Genomic DNA, 25,327 nt, shown 5'->3' on the forward strand with positions numbered 1-25,327 from the left:
GTATGTTAAGGAAATAATTTTTCTGCAGCTTTTGGTCCTTCAGTGGCTGTTTATATTGTTTAACTATACAGCATGGAGAGATTTCTCTGAGAGGACCACCTTATCAGCTCAAGATGTTGCTTTTTGTTTGTTAGGAACGTATGCTATCAGCCTTCCCCTTCACCTAGGGTTTGTAAAATGTTGGCAGTTCAAGGATGTAAATCCATTCACTCGGGGTGGGTTTTGAACTATTTGTGGTTAATGAGGCAATACTGTCTAGGGGCCTGATATGGATGTTTTGATATAGTTCAGAATCTTTGTAGACAGAGATTATGTGCACATGTACATACATACCTCTCACTTTTTAAAATTAGTGTTGTTCTAGGCAGTCTGGCTTAGCCTAAGGGGTTCAGGCTCTGGGTAGTTTCACAGCCTACATCCACTGGCAGTGCAAGATTCCAGTTCTCAGCATTCCACATGCCTCCATCCTGACCTAGGAGGACCACCTTTAGCAGTAAGAGGGTACTTCTGTCTCCATGGGCCATTCAGCTCTCTCTGAGGTTGCCAACAAAGGTGCTAATAAATTTCAATGGTAGCTTTTTTATGTAGATAGGAACGAGCCTGCATGAGGCTAATACAAACTATGAATTTACTTAAGCCACCAAATAGAGACACAACATTTGTTCACTAGTGCTCTGGAGAGAATTTGAACCACTGACTGAACAGTGAAAAATTCTGTAATCTACTATCAGTTGCTTTGCTCATTCAGTCCCGCTATTAATTATTTTATTTTTTTACTTAATTTTTCTTTGTCTAACATTACCTTGTCCAATTTGATTGGACAGCACGTGTGAAATTTCTGTTCAACCTCTTCACAATGGAAGTCTGTTTCCCCAACAATAAGAGCTATCACAAAAAGTAAAATGATTGAGCATCTCGCTGCAAGATCACAAGACAAACCGCTGGCAAGAGTCTAATCCTTCTACTGTGTTTTGCCAACATGCTGCCCCTAGATTCAAACCAGTAGGAGATTGTGGGTATTTTTAAAAATACCCACACTATAAAGAAAGCTTTATCAATAGTTCCAACTTATGATCTAAAGCTGGGTAAATACTGCAGAACATTTTCAGTGCATATTTGTTCCTAATAAGAGATTAATTTTTCTTGGCTATGTTCATACCTGTTTTGTATTCACTTTATGCAAACTTTCATACAATTTTGTCTTGCTTGCTATGAATGTTTGCAAAAAGAATGTTGGTCTTGAATATGCACGAAGAGCAAATTTTACATTCTGTAATTATTTATACCAGAAACCTGATAGTAAGCTGTTCGTGCAATCAGGGAACAGAAGGAATACCAGAAGGTCTATATGACACCATTCACACAACCAGTCAACACAGCTCAAGTCCCTGATTTTAAATTTTAATCAGAAAGCCCAAGAGTAAATGAAATTTGCCAAAGATTTTGAAGAGCCAGCACATCTGAGACAAATCATGATCTGTTGAAAGACACTCCACAAAGAGAGATGAAATTTGTCAAACAAATTATTAGTTCTTAATTTTTCACCCTACTCTTTAAAAAGAAACATTTCCATGGCTTTAGTGGAGTTCTGAAAGGGGTATCTTCAACTAGAAATTAGTGTGAAAACAAAAAACTTGGTGGCATCTGGTTATTTTTAAACATAATAGTATAATGTTGCTTTGAGCTAGGGTAGACCTGAACGATGTCTGAGCCAGCTATGCAGTCTTTTAAACAAGTAATTTGTGAGGGGAGGATCAAGCCCTTTGAAGAGGGCTGGTGGGAGGGTATCCATTTCCAGGGATAGTTTTTAAGAATACCTGCCATTTGGTGTACTCTGGGGGAGGGGGAAAGAAGAGAGGAATTGCTCTTCATAAGAACCTTTGAGCTACAGTTAAGACATTTCCTGCAGTAATGGTTTAGCAGTGTCCAGGCAAGGAAACCCTACTGTTAACCCTGCAGCCTCCTACTCACTTCCTTCTGCACACCATGATTAAGCACTAGGATACTGTATCTTTAATCAGTGAATGGGCTTTAGAATGCACAAATGCTCCTATTTCATTCCATTGCTTTTCCTTTTGGCTTTGGTGTCCTCCAGCAGTGAAGCGAGGATCTGATAGGGCTGGTGCCGCTGCTCAGGACCACCACGTTTGATCTTGATGCTCGTTCGTAGAGAGGAACCTAGGATCACTTCCTGCCCTGAGCCCGGTTCCATGGACGATAAAGAATCTGAAAGGAGATCAAGCCAAGGGAGAGTTTATTTAATAGGAGGAGCAGGGTAAGGAGCAAATGTACAGTGCTGAAGGCCTGAATGGTACCTATTACAGAGAAAACAAAGTCCCAGCCTTTCTCACGCTTCTCCCATTCCCTTCAATGTCCCCTCTCCCTTCACTTTTCTTTCCACTTAGCTGGTGCACTCCTACCTAAGTCCTCACTTCCCAAAATAAAAAAAGGGAACTAACCTGACCTTTGCCACTACTCCCTTACTCACGCCACTTGTTTAGCATACCCCTTCCCCTGTTTCTTTGTAGATTGCAAGCTCTTTGGGGAAGGGACTGCCTACTACTCTTTGTACAGCACCTAGCACAATGGGTCTGTTGTCAGCTGATCCATAATCAACACGACTAATCATAACAGCAGTGCCTTGTGGTCCTTAGTAGTCAGCAATTATAGAACTGCTAAAGATCATTTAAACATTCATTGAGCAAACATTAAAATTCAACACTCCTGAGTTACTAAGTATCACTACACACGTTATAGATGGGGAAACAAGCACAGAGCGGTGATGGACTAGATGATCTCCTGAGGGCCCTTCCAACCCTGATATTCTATGTGACTTACCCCAGGTCATACAGTTAATTAGCAACCACGGGCAATAAATCCTATCAGTCTGGTCTCCCAGCACCTTAGACACCAGCCTAGGCGTCCTCTTATGGTGAGGAGCCTTTCTACAATGATCCTGCCCCATAAAGCTAGGGCCACAGTCCTCTTCAAATGCTTAGGCACACAAACCCATAATGCTGACTCTTCAATGTTAACATCTCTGTTTCTTTTCCTTTTGCACTCAGTAATGGACACTTGTTTGTTCCACTGCCAAGAGCACAGCCTTCCTAACCAGACCTCCAGCACTGGTCTGCTCACATCAGGCAGTATTTCTAATTCAAGTGAGTACCTCAGTGCATAGGGATTTGTGCTGCGCTAGCTGGAAATAAGCATTGCCAAAATTGGGCTTTTCCTGTGTCCTGCTGTTCTGTTCTGTAGGGCTGGTTAATACGCTCTGATTAGCTCAAGCTTCCATCCTGTTGCGTGAGGAAAGGTTTTTGTTGGTATGTTTTGCTTTGTTGCTTAGGTGGTGGTTTTGGCTTCCAAAACCATGTGGATTCTGGCGCTTTGTCTGACAATGATAGCATGCAATTGGCATTTCGGCTTGGGTCTCCTGCACAGAAGTCATGGCAAAAATCTCAGTGCCCATAGCGGGAGCAGGGTGAGATCCTTAGCGCCAGCTGATTAAAATGTGGGGTGGCCTTACAGCTTGGGGGCTGTCTCTGCTCAATAAAAATCAATTTCACTGCAATGGAACCGCTGCATGCAAACATCTTTCTTTGCACTCTGTGGTTGTACTAGCTTAATGAAAGACTCTGGTTTTGACCTTAAACAGCTTCCAGCATTCAACCCAGGCCAGCTCTAGGTTTTTTGCCACCCTAAACAAAACAAAAAAAATCTCCCGGAATGCTGCCCCTGGAATTGTGCCACCCCAAGTACATGGTTGGTTTGCTGGTGCCTAGGGCTGGTCCAGGTTTAACCTTTTCTTTGGCCTGAAAGGGTGGACAAGAAGGGTATAGAATACCAATTATTTATAGAAATAGGTTAGTTAGTTGTCTTGGGGGAAGGGGAGGTTGGCAGCCTTTAATTGATGCAGGGTCTATTTTGTGCTGTATTTATGTTTTTAAATTATATATAAACAGAGACCCAGACAAAGTTTGGAAATTAAATATAAATACAATTCCTAGATTGGTAAATCACCCCTTAACTGACACTATTACACTGCTATAAAATCTGTGTGTAGTACACCAAGCCAAAAAGTGAATCAATTCACTCAACTCGCTGTGCCCAGTTTTCCATTGTCCTGCACCTTCAAATCATTTACACCAACGCCAAGTGGGTGTTAATGCTGCCACTCCCTTTTGATAGTACTTTACGCTAGTATAAATGGATGCATAAGGTAAAGGGCACTGCAGAGTTACACCCAATGCAAAGTACTTGGAGCTTTAAACTGCCTGCGTATTCTTCAAAAGGAAAGTGGCCGTACAAAGCATGCTGGATTTTGCTAGTGCAGGCCTATGCAAGTCATGAGGTGATGCTATCACTGGTAATGCTGAGGTTGCCAAGTGCTCATGTTCTAGCCATGCTGTAAATATTTTTCAAATTCCTTCTCTCACTGAACTATCAAGTACATTTCCCAGGGCACTGACCAGCTGGGAGGGAGAGTAACTATTCCTGCTGTTGGATTGGCTTAGAACATCTTAATGTCCTCAGCTTTAAGGCAGTGGTGTATCAAATTAATTTTAAATCTTATGATGTTGAGAGAATAACAGGCCTATATAAAGCCCTACATTTTCTGGCTATCTTCTTGACATTGTGTGGCCCCAGGAAGAGCATGAACGTCGAGACAGTGGATTTCCTCCCACATAATCTCTTGTTCACCTCCCTGGTGACTGAACCCTACATTCCCCCTCCCCCGTTTTCTTAGTTCTTTGTATTATGATTGCACCTAGAGGTTCTAATTACAGGGCCCTGACTGTGCTATTCAAACACAGAGTGGAAAACAGTCCCTGCCCGGAAGAGTTTACAATCTAAGACAAGATGCCAAAAATGTGAGTAACAAGTCAGTAGGAATAGGGGTGGAGAGGACAAGGCAAATAAACACTTTTGGAAATTTAACACGCCAATGTATTCAAGTCCTATTTTAGAAAGTGACAGGGATTTAGCAGCCTGAGTTTCCTTGACTTTCAGTAAGATACATGCTTTACACGCCTAAGTCACTTTGGTACATTTGAAAATTTCACAGAAGCCATATAACTATCAGAAGTCCCCACTGGCTGTTATCTGTTGCCAGTTTCACACAGACAGCCCTGAGGGAGTGGATCTTGCAGAGAGATTTGAAAGAGGGCAAAGCAGTGCCATGCTTTATGGACAAGGCGAGGACAAGGGTGCCAGCAGCACTGACGGAAGTAAACGGTGCTTGGCCAAGAAGCATTTGTGTTGGTGCCAAAAGCCCCAACCAACCTCTCAAAGGCACAGAGAGAACATAATCGTGAACAGATCCAAAACATTTCCCCCTTGCTCTGACCATTTCTGTAGGAAAAAATTATGCAGAGCAAGCATGGATCTGTCAAGGCATTGAGCCCCTACCCCAAACCAAGTGATTTCTCTTTGTTACATCAGCAGCAGAGAAAACTCTGTGTGAGAATCAGAAAACCCACTTTCCTCTGACAAAAGGCCTGTGGCACTCTTGGGGAGGGAAATGGCTCCAACTGAATCACTCAGAATATTGAGTGCTTCATTTTAAATAGTAGGAACACATGAGCCACTAACCCGTGTTCTCTGAATTTTAATCAGGGGAGCTGCCTGGATTATGGATTTGCAGGCCTGGCCCATTCTAGGGTCCATCAGACCTGACGAATACTAAAAAGGCTAGCTCCTCAGCTGTTCTCAGTGAACATAGCTCCACTGAGGTCAGGGGACTATGACGATTGACAGCAGCTGAGGCTCTGGTCCAAAGACTCTGCAATGAGAACATTTTTGTAGCGGTTACACGGAGCAGAACACAACACGGCTTGATCTGCTGCGGAGCTAGGTCTGTACTACCGATTGTAATACAAATGTGTCAGTGGGGCGTATTGTGCACTAGTGTAAAGACAGAGTAACTCCAGTGAAGCTGGTAGCTGCAGGTGCTCACTGTGTAAAACTCAGCCACTTTAGCCACCTCATTATGGATTTAGGAGCCTAACTTTAGGCACCTACTTTTAAAAATCAGCTACTGTGCTGAAGCAGCCCTAGCATCCAGCAGCTCATTGAGAGAGCAGGTGAAAAGAAGAGTCATATATTCTAGGAGTCTAGAACTAGCCAATTCTAGAGCTGTTAGAGGGATGTCACTCTGTTCCCACACTAACTTCTCCAGAAAAGCAATGTTTAGTCACACTCACCATGAATTCCTATCATATGCTCTAGAATTAACACTCTTTCAGCTAAAATCTTCAGGGCTTCTCGAAGTTGTTGAACTCCTTCTCCCTGCAAGAAGGAAAAAACAAAAAACATCTGTGTGTGTCTACAGCATAGATTATTTAAGGCTACAATGCTAATGTTGCCCCTGAAACTGTTAATGATTTCATAAAACAAAACCAGGTTGCAAATCTGTGGAGAATAGGAAGATGTCTCTATAAACATCCAAAGGAAAGGCAAAAAGCCTCAATTATAAACCCAAATTCTGGCATCTCCAAAATTTTAGAGGGGGTTGGAGCCAGATCCAAAATTTTCAGCTGGCTCCTATTTGCATAATGGGCCAAACCAATAGCCATGCAAATCTGAACACTGTCAAACTGTGAGGCTTGGATTCAAACTACGTGGCTTGTGCCCATTTCCACAGTCCACTGCACTATTTACTTTACAATTAAAGTATTCCTTGCTAAGCAGATCTGACATTTGTTCTGAGCATCACTTGGGTGAGCCTGGCTTTCCCTGCACTGATATTGTACCACCAAACTGAAAAATGTCGCAAGAAACCCTTTCGCTGCTATTTTGTGAAATTATCTCGGTAGTGGCGTGGGTTTGGGGAAGAGTGTTGCCTCTTCCTTGGCTGGGTCCCAAATATCTTACTCTTTAATGGCAAAGCAAAGGATCAGCAGGCGCATGCTGTTGAAAAACAAAATCAGACCTTTTCTAGGGGCCTATTCTACCAGATATGGGATCAGCTAAGTAGGAAGGATGGTCTAGTTGACAAGGCACTGGGCAATGACTCAAGATTTCCAGCCCAGCCACTGCATTTCTTGTCACCTTGGACAAGTCTCTGAATCTACCCTGGACCACAGTTCCCCATCTGTAAAACTGCCCTATCTCACAGGTGTGCTGTAAGGATATATACCATTAACAACTAGGTGCCACTCAGATACTGATCAAGCCAAAAACATTTGGATCCAGATTTTGAACGTGCCCTTGCCCATGGATATTTGAAGGTGAGGTTAATGCCACCTGCTTCATCTGCCCTTTTATCTCTGCAATCCCCCCACTCCTCCATTTACGTTACCAGGCATCCTGCACACAGAACAAAGACAGGGTATGGTCCTAAGGGGAGTAAACACTCTTTTTAACAATAGACAAACCCGGCAACAGTAAAAGTGTTTTCTTACATCAGCCCCTTTATCTCCTTCTTCACCCTTCTTGCCTGGTTCACCCTAAGATGAGACAAACAGATTTCCATGTAAATGAGGAGATTTGCCATCCAAAGTCATTCAAATCCCCTCCCTCAAAAAAGCCCTATCAGCAGAAAGCAAATTGAAATCACAATGTATGTCATCTGTTTGTTTAGATGGGGCCAAATTCAGCTCCTGTTGTCTTGGCAAGGGGGGGAGGGGGGAAGAGAGTGTCCATCCATTTACACCACAGCTGAACTTGGCCCAGAGCAACTTGAGCTATAATGTTTACATTGCAATGAACCATTGTCTGATCGCTACAGCCAGGGACCTCCACCAAAACCACGTATGAATTGTGAGGCTTTCCCCATAAGCAACGCTTACGCTAAAAGCAGTAGGGGGTTAACTATAATCACCTCCAAACATGCACACTTTGCCTCCACGTTCCTTTTTCCAGAAAAATCCATATCCACCAAGCAAGAGTTCCGTTAATTAGCCACATCACCCTCCACCTCTCTGCAAGATGCTCATTACATTTTTACTGAAGAAAGATCCCTAGTTATTGCGACAGTTTGTCTGACATTCCCCTGCTGCCCACTCATCTAATCAGGAAGTGTCTGCATTTCCCAAGCAGCAGATGGCATACACAGAGTAAACCACAAGCTAAATAAAGAGCAATGGAAAGGTCCACGAACTGCTGAGTAAGGTGGCTGGGATGAGAACTTGGCTCCTCAGCAACATTGGGCCTTGTAGACATATTTAAAGCAGAGCAAGACAGTAGTAGAGGTAGGAGAGAACCATGTCAGGCAAAACAAGAGCCCTCTGACCTTCCCTGCCCCACAACATTTCCACCCAAACTCAAACTGAACCCAACTCTTGGTTGGATTCGCTCCCTAATATTTTTCGTTTTCACCAGAACTGCACGTGTAACTGCGGTCTTAGCTTGAGAGACGTTGTTCCAGAGGATTCCCAGCCTGGCCAGAAGCTGGTAGTCCCAGAACTACTGGGAGAAAGCCTGTTCTCGAGAGATTTCCTGCTCAGCCTCGCAGATAAAGGAGGTTTGGAGAGTTCAGGCTTGCTGGTGGAATTTTGATGGCTTAGCCACAGGGCACATGGTCTGTCCAGAGTTCCAACATGAAAGGCAGCTTTATAGTTCTGTCAACAGGATACCTGGTAGGAGGCAGCTCCTGTGGGGCTGCGCTGAATTAGCATGTCCTTCCTGCTTCACTGGCCATGACCCCTTCATGATCATTGCTGCCCACCTGTGCCCCCTCCCTGGCAATAGGAAGGTTTCACCCACCTTGCCACAGCCTCTCTCAACCCTCTTCCTGCCAGCAGAATGTTACCAGGCTGGCTTCTGTTCAGCCTGTAAGCACTTTGCAGCAGAGACAGAACAAAAAAGACTGTTTGTACAGCACCTAACACAGAGTTATGATCCATGACTGGGTCCACTTCCACAATACAGATAGTATAGACGCTAGAGCAAATCTCGCCTCATCAGGGTAAAGCAGAGGCGGTACCGGAGATCTATGTTCTGCACAAATCTTTTGCTACCAATTTCTCATTCCTGACAGAAGAACTACGGTTGGTGGAGCACTTCTCTTAACAGGCTCTTTTTGCTAGACTACTAGCCCCACTCCTAGACCCAGCAAAGAGAGAAGACCTATGAGATCATGCAGTCGAGCTCTTCAACCCCAGGCAGGTACAGGGCATTTTCTACTGCTTTGTCCACTTGACTATAAAGTGTGGCACTAAACTGCAGTGTTTCATTTGCACAGATCTCGGAGATGCTGTCTCCTGACCTGGATGTTGTATTAGCATCCAGAGAGAACTTGTAGTACCAGTCCCAGTCCAGCCAGGTGGTATTTAAGGTGCTGGACATGACATATACCCACACCCTCTCTCCGTGTGTGTGTGTCTGTCTGTCTCTCTCTCTCTCACACACACACACACACACACACACACACACACACACACACGTACAACACTTACAGGCAGTCCCTTATTGTCCCTCTCTCCAGACAGACCTGCTTGCCCCTGTTGGAAATAAAGCAAGTGTCATTTCTTCCCCCCATTTGAGAACAAAATGTAATTTTACCAGTGGAATTAAAATGGCTTAACAAATAAACTCATGAGATGGCATGGAAGTTCTTTTCCCTCAATTTTATCACTTTCAGCATTCAAGCAGGCAGCAAAATGGGTAATCTCTCTCAAGCACTAGTTCTGAATCCTCTCAACGTTTAGGGAAGTTTGGTTCAGGATCTTAGGCCGATCTTTGTAAAATGGATTTGCTTCCCCTTTAACTTAGTTGACTTCTCTGAAGTTCAAGCAGGGAGAAATTTGGCCCTAGAGTTTTCCCCCAAAATACAAACATTCTTCCATACAGTATAATGGATAGGTTAAGACTGCTCAGCCTTCGCCATTGAACAAAAGACCGCAATATCTAATTATGATTTTCCCTTAAAACTCCATCACATACCCTTTTAGTCGTCTTCTGCACAGATGCTCACCCTCTTATCCACAACTAGAACTACTAAATTTCTCTGCATAGATTTTTTTTTGCTGAAAAATAGCTTTTTGAACTATACATTTTTTTTCATAATTTTCATATTCTAAGTTTCCTGGGGCAGTTTTGAGTGAAACGATTCAAAACAATAGTTTCAAACCCATTTGAAAAATATTTGTTGTGATTCAAATAAAAAGCAATCAAAATGGCCATTTTTGTGTTTCTTTTCCTCCATTCCCCCTCTTTTTCCTCTCTGGAAAAGGGGGAAGTACCCCTAACATGAAACTTTTTTTTTTATTTAGATTGATTTCAAATTGGCTCTATTATTTTCAAAAAAATCTGAAAATTTTCAAACAAAATTGAAAAAAACTTTCATATAATTCTAAATATTGTGCAGAATAGAATTTCCATTTTCTGACCTACTATATCCACACCTTCCACATGCCCTTTTTTTTTTTGCTGTTATGAACCTTCCAGATGGATGTAGGATTTTGCATTTGCTAGAAAAGTAGAGCTGCCTTTTCATATTTCCAAGTGTTTCTTCACTGGTTTTATACGAAGAACAAATTTGGAACAAGATACTATATCAAAAACACTTCATTAGAGAGACCTGTGCGACACTTGGTGACAACTGCTGGCAGAACTATATACCGATGAGAAGGAGAAAATATAAACCCAAATTACCCCACCGAACAGATATGCGTTGCTTAGATCCTGCATTGGGTGAATCAGGCCCATGCAATAGTATAAACAAGCAGCAATTCACTGAACTAAGGTGGCAGGAGGTACATTGTTGGAACAATTTACCAAGGCTCATTGTGGATTTTCCATCGTTGACAATTTTTAAATTGCAGATTGGAGGTTTCTTCTAACAGTTCTGCTCTAGTCATTATGTTGGGGAAGTTGTACGGTCTGTGTTATAGAGGTCAGACTAGATAATCACAATGGTCCCTCCTGGCCTTGCAATCTATGAATTAAGATATCTTGTTTATCCTCAGATATTGATAGTAAGATGGGCCCCTCCCTGTTGTTCTGCTCTGGCTTTCATCAGCTTACACAGTCTCTGCACTTTGTCCATGTGATGCCAACACTAATTCAAAAGGTGCAGCATGCACTTACCCCTACAGACTGATGATAAAAGCAGCGTGGGTGGCCAAGGATTTCATGACCATAAGCCAGCTGACATTAGCTGTATTAAAAAGCCTGCACAATGTCTAGATTGATCTTTCATTGGCTTGGAAAGAACAAAAAGGGAAGAACATAAGAATGGCCATACTGGTTCAAACCAATGGTCCATCTAGCCCAGTATCCTGTCTTCTGACTGGCCATACTGGTTCAAACCAATGGTCCATCTAGCCCAGCGTCCTGTCTTCTGACTGGCTAGTGCCAGATGCTTCGGAGGGAATGAACAGAGCAGGGTAATTTTGCGTGATCCAACCCCACTCATACAGGTCCAGCTTCTAGCAGTTGGAGGTTTAGCATCACCGAGAGCATAGGGTTGCATCCCTGACCATCTTGGCTAATAGCCATTGATAGCCCTATTCTCCATGAACTCATCTAATTCTCTTTTGAACCCATTTGTACATCTGGCCTTCACAACATCCCATGGCAACAAGTTGCACATGTTGACTGTGCATTGTGTGAAGAAATAGTTCCTTTTGTTTGTTTTAAACCTGCTACCTATTAATTTCATCAGGTAACCCCTAGTTCTTGTGCTGTGTGAAAGGGTAAATAACACTTTCCTATTTACTTTCTCAATACCATGTCTCACACACCATCCTATATAGAAAAGTTATTTCCTTCTGCAAATGAAAGCTTTAACCATTCATCTATAACAGAGCTGGTTGGAAAATGGAGTTCCCATTCCCCAGGAAATTCCAAAATTTTGTTTTTGTTCCAACACACAACAAAAAGTAGAAATTTCAAACTAACTTATAGAATGGAAATTAAACAATTTCTATTTATCAAAACTAAACAGTTTTCTAATGTTGAAATGTTATTTTTATTATATATAAATAGTCAAAATGAAATGAAACAAAACATCTGATATTTTCCAAATGAAATTAGTCTAAAAGAATTTTTTTAGATGTTTTCCCATCAAACTTCATCAAAATAGACATTCTCACCTCAAATATTTCAGTTTCAGCACAACTGTTCCACTGAATTTTTCAGCCAGCTCTAATCTGTAATATTTAGCAATGGTCTAAACTATGGAATTAAGCCACTTTAGAGTCAACTGTCTAATTACATACAGAGCTCTCTTCATAAATAAAAGTGTCCTTCACTGAAAACTGAAATAAACATCTAATAGAAATAAGCAGTATTTGGTAGCTAGGTCTGAAAGACCACTACATTTATCAGCAACCTCTGTGTCTTATTTGCTTTCAGTGTGTGTATCATACAATCTAGTCTGAATTGTTGTTGTTGCCCTAATGTAAAATCTGGAGCAATGCATGTTAAGCGTGTCACTAGTTATGCTCATGGGCTTGGAGAGTCTCCAAGCTCCTCTGAAACTAATCAAACTGCATTTGGCATTTGCCTTTCTAAGCCCTCACAAACATTGCTCTGCCCTTCAGACTGAGAAAAGCAAACAGAAGGGGGAAGATGGGAGAAAAATTGGCAAATGCAGATGATTTGTTTACCTGATTTGCAGGTAATGAGCTCCACCTAAATCTATATGCAGGTAATTCCTCTTTAAAGAAAGGAAATACATTAAGGCTGCAGGCACCTGACTCCTGCTGTGGGAACATATTGGAAACTTAGCACTAAAAACTTTTATGCAGCTGTCTTTCCTTTCCAGAACATGCTGCAAACACCATTAATGGTAACTTTTTCATTCTGTAGCTCTGCTTTACGGACAAAATCTCCTCACAAGAATTCTCTCTCATCCATCCAGTTCCCCCAGTGCTAAGTTCTTAAAAGATTTCATTCTACAGCCCCTCCTAGAAGGGTCTCCACAAGCCACCAAAGGTCCGCAGGCCATAGTCTGGCACAGTAAATGACAGGGAGTCTTGAAGAGGTTGGGAGGACTGGGATAGCAGAAGTATCCAAAAGTTTAAATACTGCTCTGAACCTCTTTACTGCCTGGACACTGGGCTGGTAACCTGGTGAGAAGAGGCTCTCGCATGTGGGGTTTGTTTTTTTTTTCGTTTCTTTTGGTACTTCCTAATTTGGCCAGCTTGGAAACACTCAGCAAACTCCTCTTGCTGTATTTTGGGCATTAAACACTTCTATGTCCTTGACAAAATAAGCAACGATAGCGATTACATGGCAAAATGTGAAGTAAAAGCAGACATTTTCAGAACATTATTTGATCCGTTTCAGAATAGTTCTTATTCTCTCTAACGTGCTTTGCCCTTCTTTTCCAGTCACAACATAACTGAGCTAAACTATCTAAAACGCTAGGTACTAAAGTGTTTATAGTAAAATCTGTTCTCAATAGACATTAGGGATCAAATGTTCACTACCCTGAAACTTTCAGAGGTAACTTATACCCTGTGAAAACAACGTGTCCCCTCTGCCTGTGCAATGGTCTCCCTTACTGATTCTTGCATAATATTCCGAACTTACGTGCACCTAGTCAGAGATGGTCCACTGACTTCAGTGGACCTGTGTTGATTTCCACCGTCTGAGGAGCTGGCCCAGAATTGGTTGAGAATCTTTACATGTAATAAAGTTTTAAACTCACTCTTTCTCCTCGATCTCCTTTGGAACCTTTAGGTCCAGGCTGTCCTGGAGAGCCTGGTACACCCTAGAGGACAGATGCAGGATAAGAGGACATTAGTTTCCATTTAACATCTTGCTGTTATTGTTAAAGATGCTGGGATAGATTCTCTGCAGCCTGAGAGCCTGCGTAGTGACTTACCCCAGGTGATGTGAGTGTAAAATGTGGCTTTGTCTTTCTATCTCATAAGGTACTTCTGTGGCCCCGATCATCATAGCATCTTTAACGCACTTATCCTCATAACAACCCTGTGAGGCAGGGCAGTGCTATTATCCCCATTGTACAGATGGGAAACTGAGGCACAGAAGATAAGTGACTTGCCCAAGGTCACACTGGAAGTTTGTGGCAAAGTATCAGATGATAGCATTTTGTACACTCTTTGCACAGGTGTAAATGACTTCACAAGGTTCAAGGCAGGGACAGTCAGCCATCATGGACCACACAGATACAACAAACCCAGCTTCCAATGGTCTGGGGATCTCTAAAATTACATTTTGCACATCCAGGATAGTTGAACACGGGGAGTAGCCTGTCACGTGGCCCTTTTAAGGAAATGGTGCATCTGAACAACAAGGCCTGCAGGGCCTGATTTATGAAATCAATGCAGTCTTGCAGGGAATCAAGGAAAAGATGCATCATAAAGGGCCTTCAGCAGTTTTGTGCACTTACATACCTCTCAGCTGGATCCCAGTGCATATGCACATATATTCTTCTTCTTTATTAGTTGTATTACCATAGCATCTACGAGCCCTCATCATGGGCGAGGACCCGTCATGCTAGGCTCTTTTAGAAGTGCCTACGTTTTTCGTTGGTAAACAGATTGAACTATAACAACTGGTATTTGTTGCTAAAAGCTGAGGATGAGGTATTCAAGGCTGCAAAGACTGGGTGGGGGGCAGTTGTCTCGAGGGCACTGGTAATGGGATATTGAAAAATAGGATTAACCTCTAGGTTACTGGTTCACGTCTGGCCCAGACTGATAGTAAACTTAGTGCTCATAGCTGTTCGGCATAGGTCCTTCGAAATAGACCGTGGACTCAGTCCAGTTCATGATGGATAGTGGTGCATATTGCAGCTATTACTGGCTCCCTTGTTGTCAGCCTCTGCAGAAGGCCAAGGACTGAATGGGAATGGGGACTTAAAGAGCCTAGAAGTAGTCCTGGCACCTTAGGAGTGAGATACTTTCACAGGGCTGGGTTCTTATGTTATCCTGCACAGTTAACTATGCAAAGGAATGAGAGACCAAGATGCCTTTAGACCTTGGCCGGGTCTACACTGGGGGGTGGGAGGGGGAAATCAATCTAAGATACGCAACTTCAGCTATGAGAATAACGTAGCTGAAGTCAAGTATCAGGGGGGTAGCCGTGTTAGTCTGGATCTGTAAAAGCAGCAAAGAGTCCTATGGCACCTTATAGACTAACAGACATTTTGGAGAATGAGCTTTCATGGGTGAGTACCCACTTCGTCGGATGCATCATGTAGCTGAAGTCGACGCATCTTAGATCAGCTTAGATTGACTTCATGTCCTCAGGGCATGGGATCGACGAATGCTGCCCTCCCACTCTCCCACCCTCCGTCAACTCTCCTTCCGCCTCTCGCCCTGGCGGAGTTCCGAAGTCGACAGAGAGCGCGTTTGGGGATTGATGTATCGCGTCTAGCTGAGACGCGATACATCCATCCACGATAGATCGATCACTACCCACTAATCCGGCAGGTAGTGTAGACATACCCATTGTTTGCAGCAGTCATTAGGGTGGGTACCAACACCTCACAAATAGTTATGGAGAGTTGGAGGCTAGAACTCAGAGTATCAACAAACATTCTTCTCTTCCTGTCTTGTTTGTAACACTATCATGGCTTTGTTTGACTTTTAAAGGGTTAAGATCAATATCTACAAAGGAGTTTAATTACCAGAAGTCTTGAGACAAAGCCATTCTTCTCGATTGGTGACTGTTTTATAGATTTATTCAACCCAGGGAGCAAAATTATAGCACACATTGGGCTTAATTGGAAAATTGTTTATTTGGGTGAGTGAACCTCATCAAAATGGTTTCAAATGTACAATCCAATTAATGTTAGGTCTGTATGCTCACTCTGGCCATCCTGCTGGGATGCTTTCATACCTTAGGGATGGCCTTTGCCAAACTTTTATGGGGTGCTGCAAAGCTTCAGCAAACGTTTTTACAGTAGCCTCCAGAATCTAAAGAAAGATGGTAGTTTGAAGCTATCCTAGCTAAACAGATACCCCACGACTGTCAGAAGTGATGCTTGATTTTGGAGGCACAAATTGAGAGGCCTCAAAAGGAGGGACCTAGTTATCAGCGGCTGAAAGTTTCAGCACTTTCTGAAAATCAAGCCTTCTTAGGGAATCTCAAATTGCACCCCAAAAGTGAGGCACACTCCCATCACTTATGAAAATTTTAACCGTAGTGCATGACTAGGCCCTCATTAGTCATCTGGGTAAGGTTGTTCATAATTAAACAGGGTGAAATACTCATTTGGTACTTAATAGCAAACTAGATAGTCTCGTCTTTTGAGCTATATGAAACAATATAAATCTAGGATACCTATCCATAATCCAGTTCTCTCATTTCCTCACAAAGTTTGGAGACCTTGTGGGAGAAAGATGTGGGAGAAGAGGTAGCAGCTTAAAAAAGGGGGGAAGGAGTGCAGCACCTGAGGCATATGGAAAGATGGGCAAGAGGCAGGGTTCCTCAGACAATGTTTGTTAAAGTTTGTGCTAATGTGTTCATTTTTTTAATGTAGCCTGGCTGGCAGCGTACTCTATCTTCTCAACATAGACTGTAATGCTCCTTCTCTGTTGCTGGAGCTCTGTACTGAAACAGCGATGCTTCTGTGGATCTAACCTCTGCTGTAGGAAGGAGTCTCACTCATGGGTGCAGCTAAATTGCTCCGCAGGAGTTGGCAGACTCTCTTGTGTACAGCTCAGAAGCTCCACATGAAGAGAGGAGGAAGCAAGAAATCATGAGATCATGTAATTAGAAGACTCATAATTCATAAGAGCAGATGGGCATCCTTAACTTTTTGCATGTTTGACTCTGAGCAGTGAAATTTGTAACATTACATTAGCACTTTAAAAAAAATAGTACAGGCTGCACTTCTGTAGTTAGTAAAGATGGGGCAGTCCTTCAGCAGAGGGAAATCGGCATAGCTCCCTTGAAAACAATAGAATTAGACAAGTTTCCACCAGCTGAAGTTTCAGTCCATCTTTACAAGCTACCTACCATGACTAAGGCTTTCTCCCCCCTGCATACATCCTGCAAGTTCACAGGCCAGAGTTTAAGAGAAGCTTCTGTTTGTTTTGCCCCTGTGCATTACTTTACATTTAATCATGTGAAACTGCATCCGTCATTTTGCGGCCAAATCTCCCAGTGTGTTTATATTCATCTGAAATTTCCCACAGTTCTTCATACCATTTGATAATTGAAACAATTCTGCATCACTGGCAAAGTTCACCAACTTCCTGTCCATTTCTTCTTCCAAGTGATTAATAAATACACAGTAAAATCCAATTTCTCCAATTCCCTGCAATCCCAGCATCCTCATTATCCGAATTGAGGTTATGTCCCTTAGCATAAATCACTTAACCATATATATCCCCCAATTTTCCTAATTCTCTATCATCATTTTATCCATGTTTTATGTCCTTGAAAGAGTTTGGATTGGCAGCTGGACTACACATTCTGTAACTCTGTTCCAAAAATAGGTCTCCTGGGCTTCCCCACTATTAACTAATTACCACTTTGACTAGTCAATTATTCAATCACTTTTTTTCTTTACCCAATTTTCAATCTGTGAACAGATTTAGCCCCTCTTTCTGTAGTTTTCCAGAATAACCTTTTATGAGGGACCTTGTTAAAAATGTATGATCTGCCCAATTACAAGAATCTTTTTTTATCCACATATAATTAATTGTGCTGGTCAGGAATGTTTCCATCCAAATGTTTCTTTGGACTGAAAATGCAGTTCGGGGGAAGTCTGATTTTTCCCAAAGCTTTTTTGATTCTTCCATTCTGAAAAATGCAATGAAATATTTTGTCACAGCTTGGATCAATCCACATAAAAATATTTTGGTTTGTTGAACTGCATTGCCCTAAGATGCTGCATTGCCTCATGGGAGCAATAGTTCAGATATCTCCTGGGCCCATTTTCTCATATGGGCTAGCATCCCTAGCCAGACTACATATCCCATGATATAACACTTTCTCCCCTCTGACTGAACCACATGATGTATCATGGGAGAGATTTAGTCCAACCAGCCAGCCTGGCCCGGCAAGCCTAGGAGAGAGGGGGCATCAGGCACCCAAACAAACTCCCAAGAGGCAATGCAACCCCATAGGGAGATGCAGTTTAATATTGATCTGACTCAAGGTTTGGTTAACATGAAATGTTTTGGGTCAGTTCAATAAATGTTTTGCCTGGGAATATCAAAATGTTTTTGTTTAGATTAAGAACACCAAAATGAAGCATTTTGCCATTTCCAAAACAAAAAAAATTTCAGAACATTTTGTTCTGAGAAAAATTTCACTATTTCAACTTTTTGTCCTGATTTGAGATAAAAACAAAGTATTGAAATTTCTTGTTGGATGCAAATTCCAATTTCCACTCATTTCTACTAATTAAACATTTCATCTCCTTTCTACAGAAATAAGTTGCTTTGCATTTAACAACATGCTCTACTTCTCTCCTTCCCCCATCCCCACTTCTGCCCCTGCCAAGGAATGGGATAAAATTACTTACTTGTGATCCAGGAACTCCAATAGGTCCTGGGGGTCCTTTGGGTCCTGAAGTGCCTGGGGGTCCTGGCGATAAAATCATAATCTGAGACAGTTTTAGAGACATTTAGAAAGAAGGAACCTCAATTTCAATCACACTCATTTCCTTTCATTACTCCTGATTAGCATGTCTCTCACTCTCTTTACAAAAATCTCACTTGATCATCAGGGCATGGCTTAACCACTGGTATCAAACAGAAGATAGTTGCACATTCTGATGTAAAACATCCTTCCATACTGGAATTACTTTAGAGCTATATACAACATTTAAATAAAGTAAGTAGTAAGAAATGCAGCAAAATTTCAGTCTCCTTTTAAATGACTATTTTTCCTTGGTCCTAAGAGAAATCTTAGATCAGGATCCACAAAGTGACTGTACCCAAGTGAGGTACTGCACCTGGGGTTTCTGAAAGAGAATGAGTGCAATACTGAGTGAAGAGATAGCTGGACCTCACATGGCACCGGACCCACAGTATTCTGAGGATGCATGACTGCAGAAAGGGGGTTGTATTTAGCCACAGCTAAAGTGGAGGGGTTGACATGACAATATAAAATGCCTCTTCGCAACTCTGCTTTGGCAAACAGTTACAGATTGGCTTCTCCCTTTCTCTGAAGACCGCATATCCCTTTAACAAAGCTTTGCCTCTACTAATCCAAGGCCTGTGAGCCCAAACTCTTGCATCCAGACCCACTTGCTTTTCCTGGCAGGCATCCCATCAGCATAAACGATGCCACTAGATCTTAAACACACACACACACGCTGAGAAGAATTTTCGGTTGGGTTTTCCCCTCATTAAAGCTGTCCAGTTCGATTGAGTCTGTTACCTGGTGGCCCAACAGGCCCTGGTGCGCCACGTGGGCCTGGCAAGCCAGCCAGGATCGTGTCGATGATGGTGGAAGCCAGCTGGGATTCTCCATCTGGGGTAAAGAGCAGAGGAATTAATGATTGAGAAAATTTATCAACTGCAGCCTCCAGTCAGTCAGGATTTCACACTGGGCTGTTTGAAAGCTTGAGCTAGCTGTTGGCCAAGGAGAGCGTGTGTGTTTAATTAAGTGGAATTCTGACCATTAGAACAATTTCCCTGACCGTTCTGAGGGGAACTCATCCAGAAGCTCATTGAAAAATAAAAAGCTGTGATTTTCTACCAGAGACTCCAATGCAATCATCTCATTCTTCAGGCTTTATATATTAGGCCATCATGTGCACAGACTGACTCTGGATCAAGTGCGTTTGCATTTAGTCTCTCAGCCCCAGACATGCCTCTTGTTCATCCCTCCACCCTGTTTCTTCCAATTGCCCCAAAGAGGTTTTCCCTCCTTCCAAATCAGTGTTCTTGCTTAATTACTGAATCCTGCTGCCTGTCACCAAAGCAGACTGGATAGCACCCCCTTCAGGGAGCCAAGTAATAAAAGGCTGCTACTGCATGGTATAGCAATAGGGTGTTTTGTTTTGTTTTGTTTTTTTTAAAGCCTAGAGATGTCACTTCTAAGACATCTGGTTTCCAATGATCCAAGAAGTCATGTATGAACACTGGGGCTCCCTGGGGCTGCCCAATGCAATGATGCCCATGCTGCTGATCATCTGCACCATTATAGCAACCCAAAGCACTGCCACCAAACCCATGTGGTAGCCAATATGCAGCCACCAAGTTAAGTGTCTGGATCCAGCATATCAGCCCAACACACTAGCTATGGACCCATATGCTATTATACAAATATTCTGCAGTCTATTAGAGTAGCACCTGTCATTTGAAGATACAAGAGCGCTGTAGACAATATGTAATTTTACAGATGGAGGTACTAAGACACAGAAGTTAAGTAACTTGCCCAATGCCACATAGATAGATAGGAATAGAATCCAGGTATCCTGACTTAAGTGAAGATTCACAGTCCACTGCTCTAGCCACTTGATCCTAACCAATTCCATAGCCTCAAGAATTTATTCTTCTGCTGGCTTTGTTGCTGTTGGCCTTAACTGTAATCAACATTTCTCTTGTCTTCTGACCCTCCTTTGAATTCATAAGCAGGGGCAGTGAAGGACAAGGTGAGAAGAGACTCAGGCATCTTCAAAACTTGAAAAGAAAAAATGTAACAAAACCGTTCAATTAAACACTACAAAAATACAAGCCATGCTACTTCAGCAGTTTTCTTCAGGGGAAATTGAATGACAGTGCTAACTATTGCTTGAAGAAACAATTTATATATAAAATATAAATCTATTACTAAAAAAAAATAACTGCATCTTTTCTGCAGACTCCCCAACATGGGGCTCTACCAGGGTCTGGTCAATGGATACTGCATAGCACAGTTACCCATGACAGAAGGCCTTCTGAAAAGCCAGATTTTCCCCAGCTACTGCCACCCATGATCTATGCCTGTGATCTCAAACCTCCACATGTCCATCCCCTCCAGATTTTTAGCTCACTGAGCTACCATTAGATGGGATTCTGTCCAGGCATAGAGGGGCAAATTCTACAGTGGTACATAGAGGGGTTGCTCTATATTTACATCAAAGATCACTGGTGATGTTGCGTACTCTGCACCGGCATAAATGGGAGCAGAATTTGGCCCAAGAAAAGGAGATGAGTCCAGCATAGACATTTTGGAGGATTTTCACCTTTGGTGAAGCAATGGATGTTGGTCACAGATAGAGGTACAACAGTGATGATAGATCAGTGATCTGATCCAGTGTGACATATGCTATGGAACGCTGGAAAACAGCCATAATTCCAGATGCCCTCAGGACAGGGTCCAGGAAGGGAACCAGCATGCCTCAAACACTGAACCTAGGTCTCTCCTGGGGCAGAGAAACACACCAGGGATGAACTCAAACAGGTATTTCTTTCACCGACGTTTTTGACCATAGCCATCTTTCCTTCTTTGCGGCCCAGAAACAAAACGTCTGAGAATGCTTTCATGTTCAAAGGGAAAAGGTACCCAAGTGAAGTGTGTAATCCAATTAATCTGAGTTTTATTTGACCATGTCAAAATCCATCAGGGTTCATGAGTGAGCTGGAATCGGAAAACGAGCATTGAACAGCAGAGACTGCATTAACAGTTTCAGGGGATTTTTTTTTTTTTTTTTTTTTTTTTAAGAACAAGCAGTCAACAAAATTAAACATCCTTAGGGGAGCTGGGATGGGGTAGTGGGATTGCAAACTAATGGGATTTAATTATTGCTGAGGGGAGTGAATGTGTGTTGCAGAAAATTCCAGGCAAAGAGGATATTAGGATGATGACAAACAGAGTTACTCCTCACAAATCCACCCATCTTGACATTAGATCAATTCGACTCAAAGCTATTTCTGAAAGGTGCTTCTCTAATTGTGACACACGGGGGGAGGGTGGGGCAGAGGAGGAAGACTCTGCTTGGGAGCCCTCAAGCTCAATAGCTCAGCATTTGGGCCGTGCAGCATGCTGGGGTGAGACTCTGTCGCTCCTTCCCTTGTAGTGCAGCCATGGAAAACACCAAAGTACTGGCTGGCTCTAGAGGACCAGCACAATGTTTCCTAAATTCCTTCTATGGGGAGAATCCTGCCCCTCTTCTCCCTTGTCATATAGGGCTCCAATTACAACACACTTAGTGCACATCCACCATACAGGGGGGTGGGAGTTGGGGAGGCCACATCCCCCCTGCAGTCTCTATATCCCCAGAAAGCAACAGGTCAATCTACGAGATCCAGTGCCTACCTGAATCCTCCAGTCTTTCCCTCTCCATATACACTGGGATCAAAGGAGACCCTGGGACTTATGCAGCTCAGGGCTACAATAGCAACCACAGAGTAGCTTCAGGGTCATTCAACAGCAAAGAGATGGAGGATCCCCTCCCCCTCAACGTGGCTCTCACTGAGCTGCCTGCAGCAGTTCCTGCTACCCTGGCTTGTCTATGTAACAGGCCAAATTCTGCCCTTAGAGGCAGGGAAGTATCTTTCCCATTTAAACCACCCTGACATAGAAGTTGCTCCAGACCTTTCCAAACTCCCAGATGGCCCAAAAGGGCTCTAACAAGCCACTCTGTTTGATATGGGCAGGGCTAGGGATTTGAGCATGTAGAAAGGGGGAAACTTAAAAAAGAGGCTGAAATCTATCCTGAGAGGCAGTGAAGCTAGTTCACCTGTGTAGCAGCCACAGGCATCCCAGGTATCTGGATGTGCACAATTTTCAGAGCCACTGGAACAGTTTTCTAAATGCCAGCCTCACTCTCTCTCCTTCCCATCTCTTGCTTTTATTCCTCCTGCTCCCTTCCCTCTTTTCAGAAAGGTTAGTGGATCAAGCACTGGATGGGGAGCGAGGATATCTGCGTTCTGTTCCCTACCCTGCCACTGAACTGCTGGTTGACCTCTGGCATGTCCCTTCCTTGCTCTATACCATGATGGGTTTCTACCTTAAAGCAACAGATAAAAGACAGTGTAACACCCTCTGATCACAGCAAGGTATTATTTCCCCCTCCCTTTCCCCAGAAAAGACTCCTTTCATTTTATAGCCCTTTTGATGGGGGTTCTAAGATAAATGTACCCAAAGCCTGCACCTCCCATCTCTAAGTGCCAGAGCACATAAGTTGCCCATTCACCTACAGACAGTGGCAATACCAAGTCTTGTTTAGAATCTGGCCCCTCTCAAATGATTCCGTGTTAAGGATAAATTCTCCCCATTAAAGGCTTGATTTGTTGAGACAGGATGGAAATGAAGTAATCCTGTCTTAATTTCTGCCCGCTACCTGATCTGGAGAGACAACTGGGACTAATTTCTCTACCGCAGTGCAATGAAACTGTGAGAAAATGCTTGTCTACCCCCTTTCTGGCTTTTGCCTGCTGATAAATGCTGCCAACAGGAACTTGTTGTGATTAATAAACCACTGACATAAACCATGATCAGGCAGAACTCGAACACTGGTTAATAATAATCGGATACAGCTTTCTCCCATAATGTGGGTACACATGCTCATTAGCTGGGGTATGCTTCCCTCTGCTGTCAGCAGATGGGATCTTATGGTTTTCAGATGTGCTCCATTTAAAAAAAAAAAAAAGTCCTGTCTGGGATTTTTAGAGCCAGCTTCTACTGCCTGTTGAGAATTAGTTTTCCACCAATCCATGGCAGCACAAATCAGCTAACAAGAGTGAAAGGGCAAATCATATAGGATGCTTACAGTAAGATCATCATGCCATATTAGTGACCTATCCTATTTGTCACAAGAATTAAAAATAAGTAGAGATTGTTTAGAGTTTAACACTTACCTACAACACTGATGGAGGCTCTACGAAAATCTATATTAGACAGATAGGGTCTGGATCAGATATAGACCAACACTCTAAAATGCTTAGCATCACTCTCTGCACCTAGGTGAGATTCTAAACTTATTAACATGAGTAGAGCCAGAATTTCAACAGTGAGTAGAAATCTTGCAAGGCCATACGCTGGATTGAATTTCACTGCTACTGAACGTTTGTGGAAACTAGACCAACGCGTATACTGAATGTGTATCTATAGGAATCAGCCGAATGCCATGATTCTTGCCAATTTCCAGTCTCAAATGATTTCATCTGACTGAAAGTTGAAGACACAAAATTTCTCATACAATGTAGTCCCCTACATAAAGGGGCCATGAGTAACCATTTTCCTTTTGAGGATTATGGGGATGGAAAGAGGGAATTCTAATATTGTGAGACCAAGACAAAAAGTCAAGATAAAGCAGTAAGTGGTCTTCAAAATGTACTGTGTCTGCACTTAGTGAAACATTTGATGCTATCAATTCTGTTCAAGTTTGCATACCATGATTACGTTGGGGTTCCCATGAGCACTCTTCTGCTCAGGTCCCCACACATTTAGTTTAGGCCTACAGACTATCATCTTGAATCAATCTGAAGTGACACATTCATAGATTCAAAGCAAGAAGGGGCCAGAGTGATCATCTAGTCTGACCTCCTGCATAACAGAAGCCAGAGAAAATTCATGGTTGAACCAGAACAGATTTTTTTAGAAAAACATCCAGTCTTGATTTTAAAATTGCCATTGTTCTGTCTGATCAAAGTATTCATATTAGTAGGAAATGCCAGGAATTTTATAACTTTTTTTAAAATAAAAGGGTAGAGTCTAGAATTCAAGAGGAGATTGCTCAATGGGCCAAGCATCCAGGCCAGTTTCTATGCCAATTTGAAGTCAGTGTCAATACTCCTATTGGCATCACTGAGTACAGGATTAGGCCTCAGCTTTGAGACATTCCCCAAGGCAGAGAACTTGGGTCCCATGCAGTCTGTCTCTTTCATGAGACTAGGGTCCTGGCTGCTTTTCTGGGCTACCCAGGAGAGCATGGCACTTTTCACAAGTACATAGGTTTGTCAAAGTCAATTCTTTCCCTACCACTCTTTCATGCTGGCTGATTGCTGCCCACCAAGAACAGGCAGTGTTTCAGTGGTTCTGTATCTGTGTCATTTTCAGAGTGCTTTGTGATCCATTGGGATGAAAGGCTGTATGGAAATACACATTACTATTGCATCAACACACAGTAATTGGTATGATCCTCTAAGAAGCCGGCGTGAATTTAATGCAAAATCTCCTAGTGATAGTGAATACAATAGTTCCTGCTACATTTTGCTAAAAGCCTGGGTACTGAATCACAATGAATTTAATCCTGCCCATTACACTCTAAATAATTTAAGACAGAGCAATGCTGCTAAAATCTTTAACAAATTAAAAATACATCCACTCTCCTTCAGGAAAAGGTGTGTGAAGTGGGAGGTAGGTGGAGGGGAAGGAAATCCATAGATTATTATCAGACACAAAGAGACACTTACTAATCCTGTGGCTGTAATTACAATATTTTGTCTCTGAAGCCGGAGGTGAGGAGAACAGCTGGCACTGTTTAGGGGTAGGGTGGGTATTGCAAGAGTTTTCCAAT

The 25,327-nt window shown here is 42.6% G+C and overlaps 1 protein-coding gene across 3 annotated transcripts in view; it reads right to left on the reverse strand.

Annotated features, from left to right (window-relative positions):
* Nucleotides 1-615: 615 nt before the first annotated feature.
* The window catches only part of COL26A1 (collagen type XXVI alpha 1 chain), a 214,393-nt gene continuing 189,681 nt past the window's right edge, over nucleotides 616-25,327 (reverse strand). For 2 of the 3 annotated variants that reach the window (XM_050929118.1, XM_050929117.1), the window contains exons 8-14: nucleotides 19,258-19,350; nucleotides 18,398-18,459; nucleotides 13,601-13,663; nucleotides 9,399-9,443; nucleotides 7,404-7,448; nucleotides 6,204-6,288; nucleotides 616-2,226 (exon numbers count right to left, since the gene is read on the reverse strand). In XM_050929118.1, coding sequence (XP_050785075.1) covers nucleotides 2,051-2,226; nucleotides 6,204-6,288; nucleotides 7,404-7,448; nucleotides 9,399-9,443; nucleotides 13,601-13,663; nucleotides 18,398-18,459; nucleotides 19,258-19,350 — 569 coding nt within the window. In that variant the 3' untranslated portion in view covers nucleotides 616-2,050. The remainder of the gene's footprint in view (nucleotides 2,227-6,203; nucleotides 6,289-7,403; nucleotides 7,449-9,398; nucleotides 9,444-13,600; nucleotides 13,664-18,397; nucleotides 18,460-19,257; nucleotides 19,351-25,327) is intronic. The other variant, XM_050929119.1, reaches the window with a different exon arrangement.

The sequence above is a fragment of the Gopherus flavomarginatus genome, chromosome 19, assembly GCF_025201925.1.
Source record: "Gopherus flavomarginatus isolate rGopFla2 chromosome 19, rGopFla2.mat.asm, whole genome shotgun sequence".
NCBI lineage: Eukaryota > Metazoa > Chordata > Testudines > Testudinidae > Gopherus > Gopherus flavomarginatus.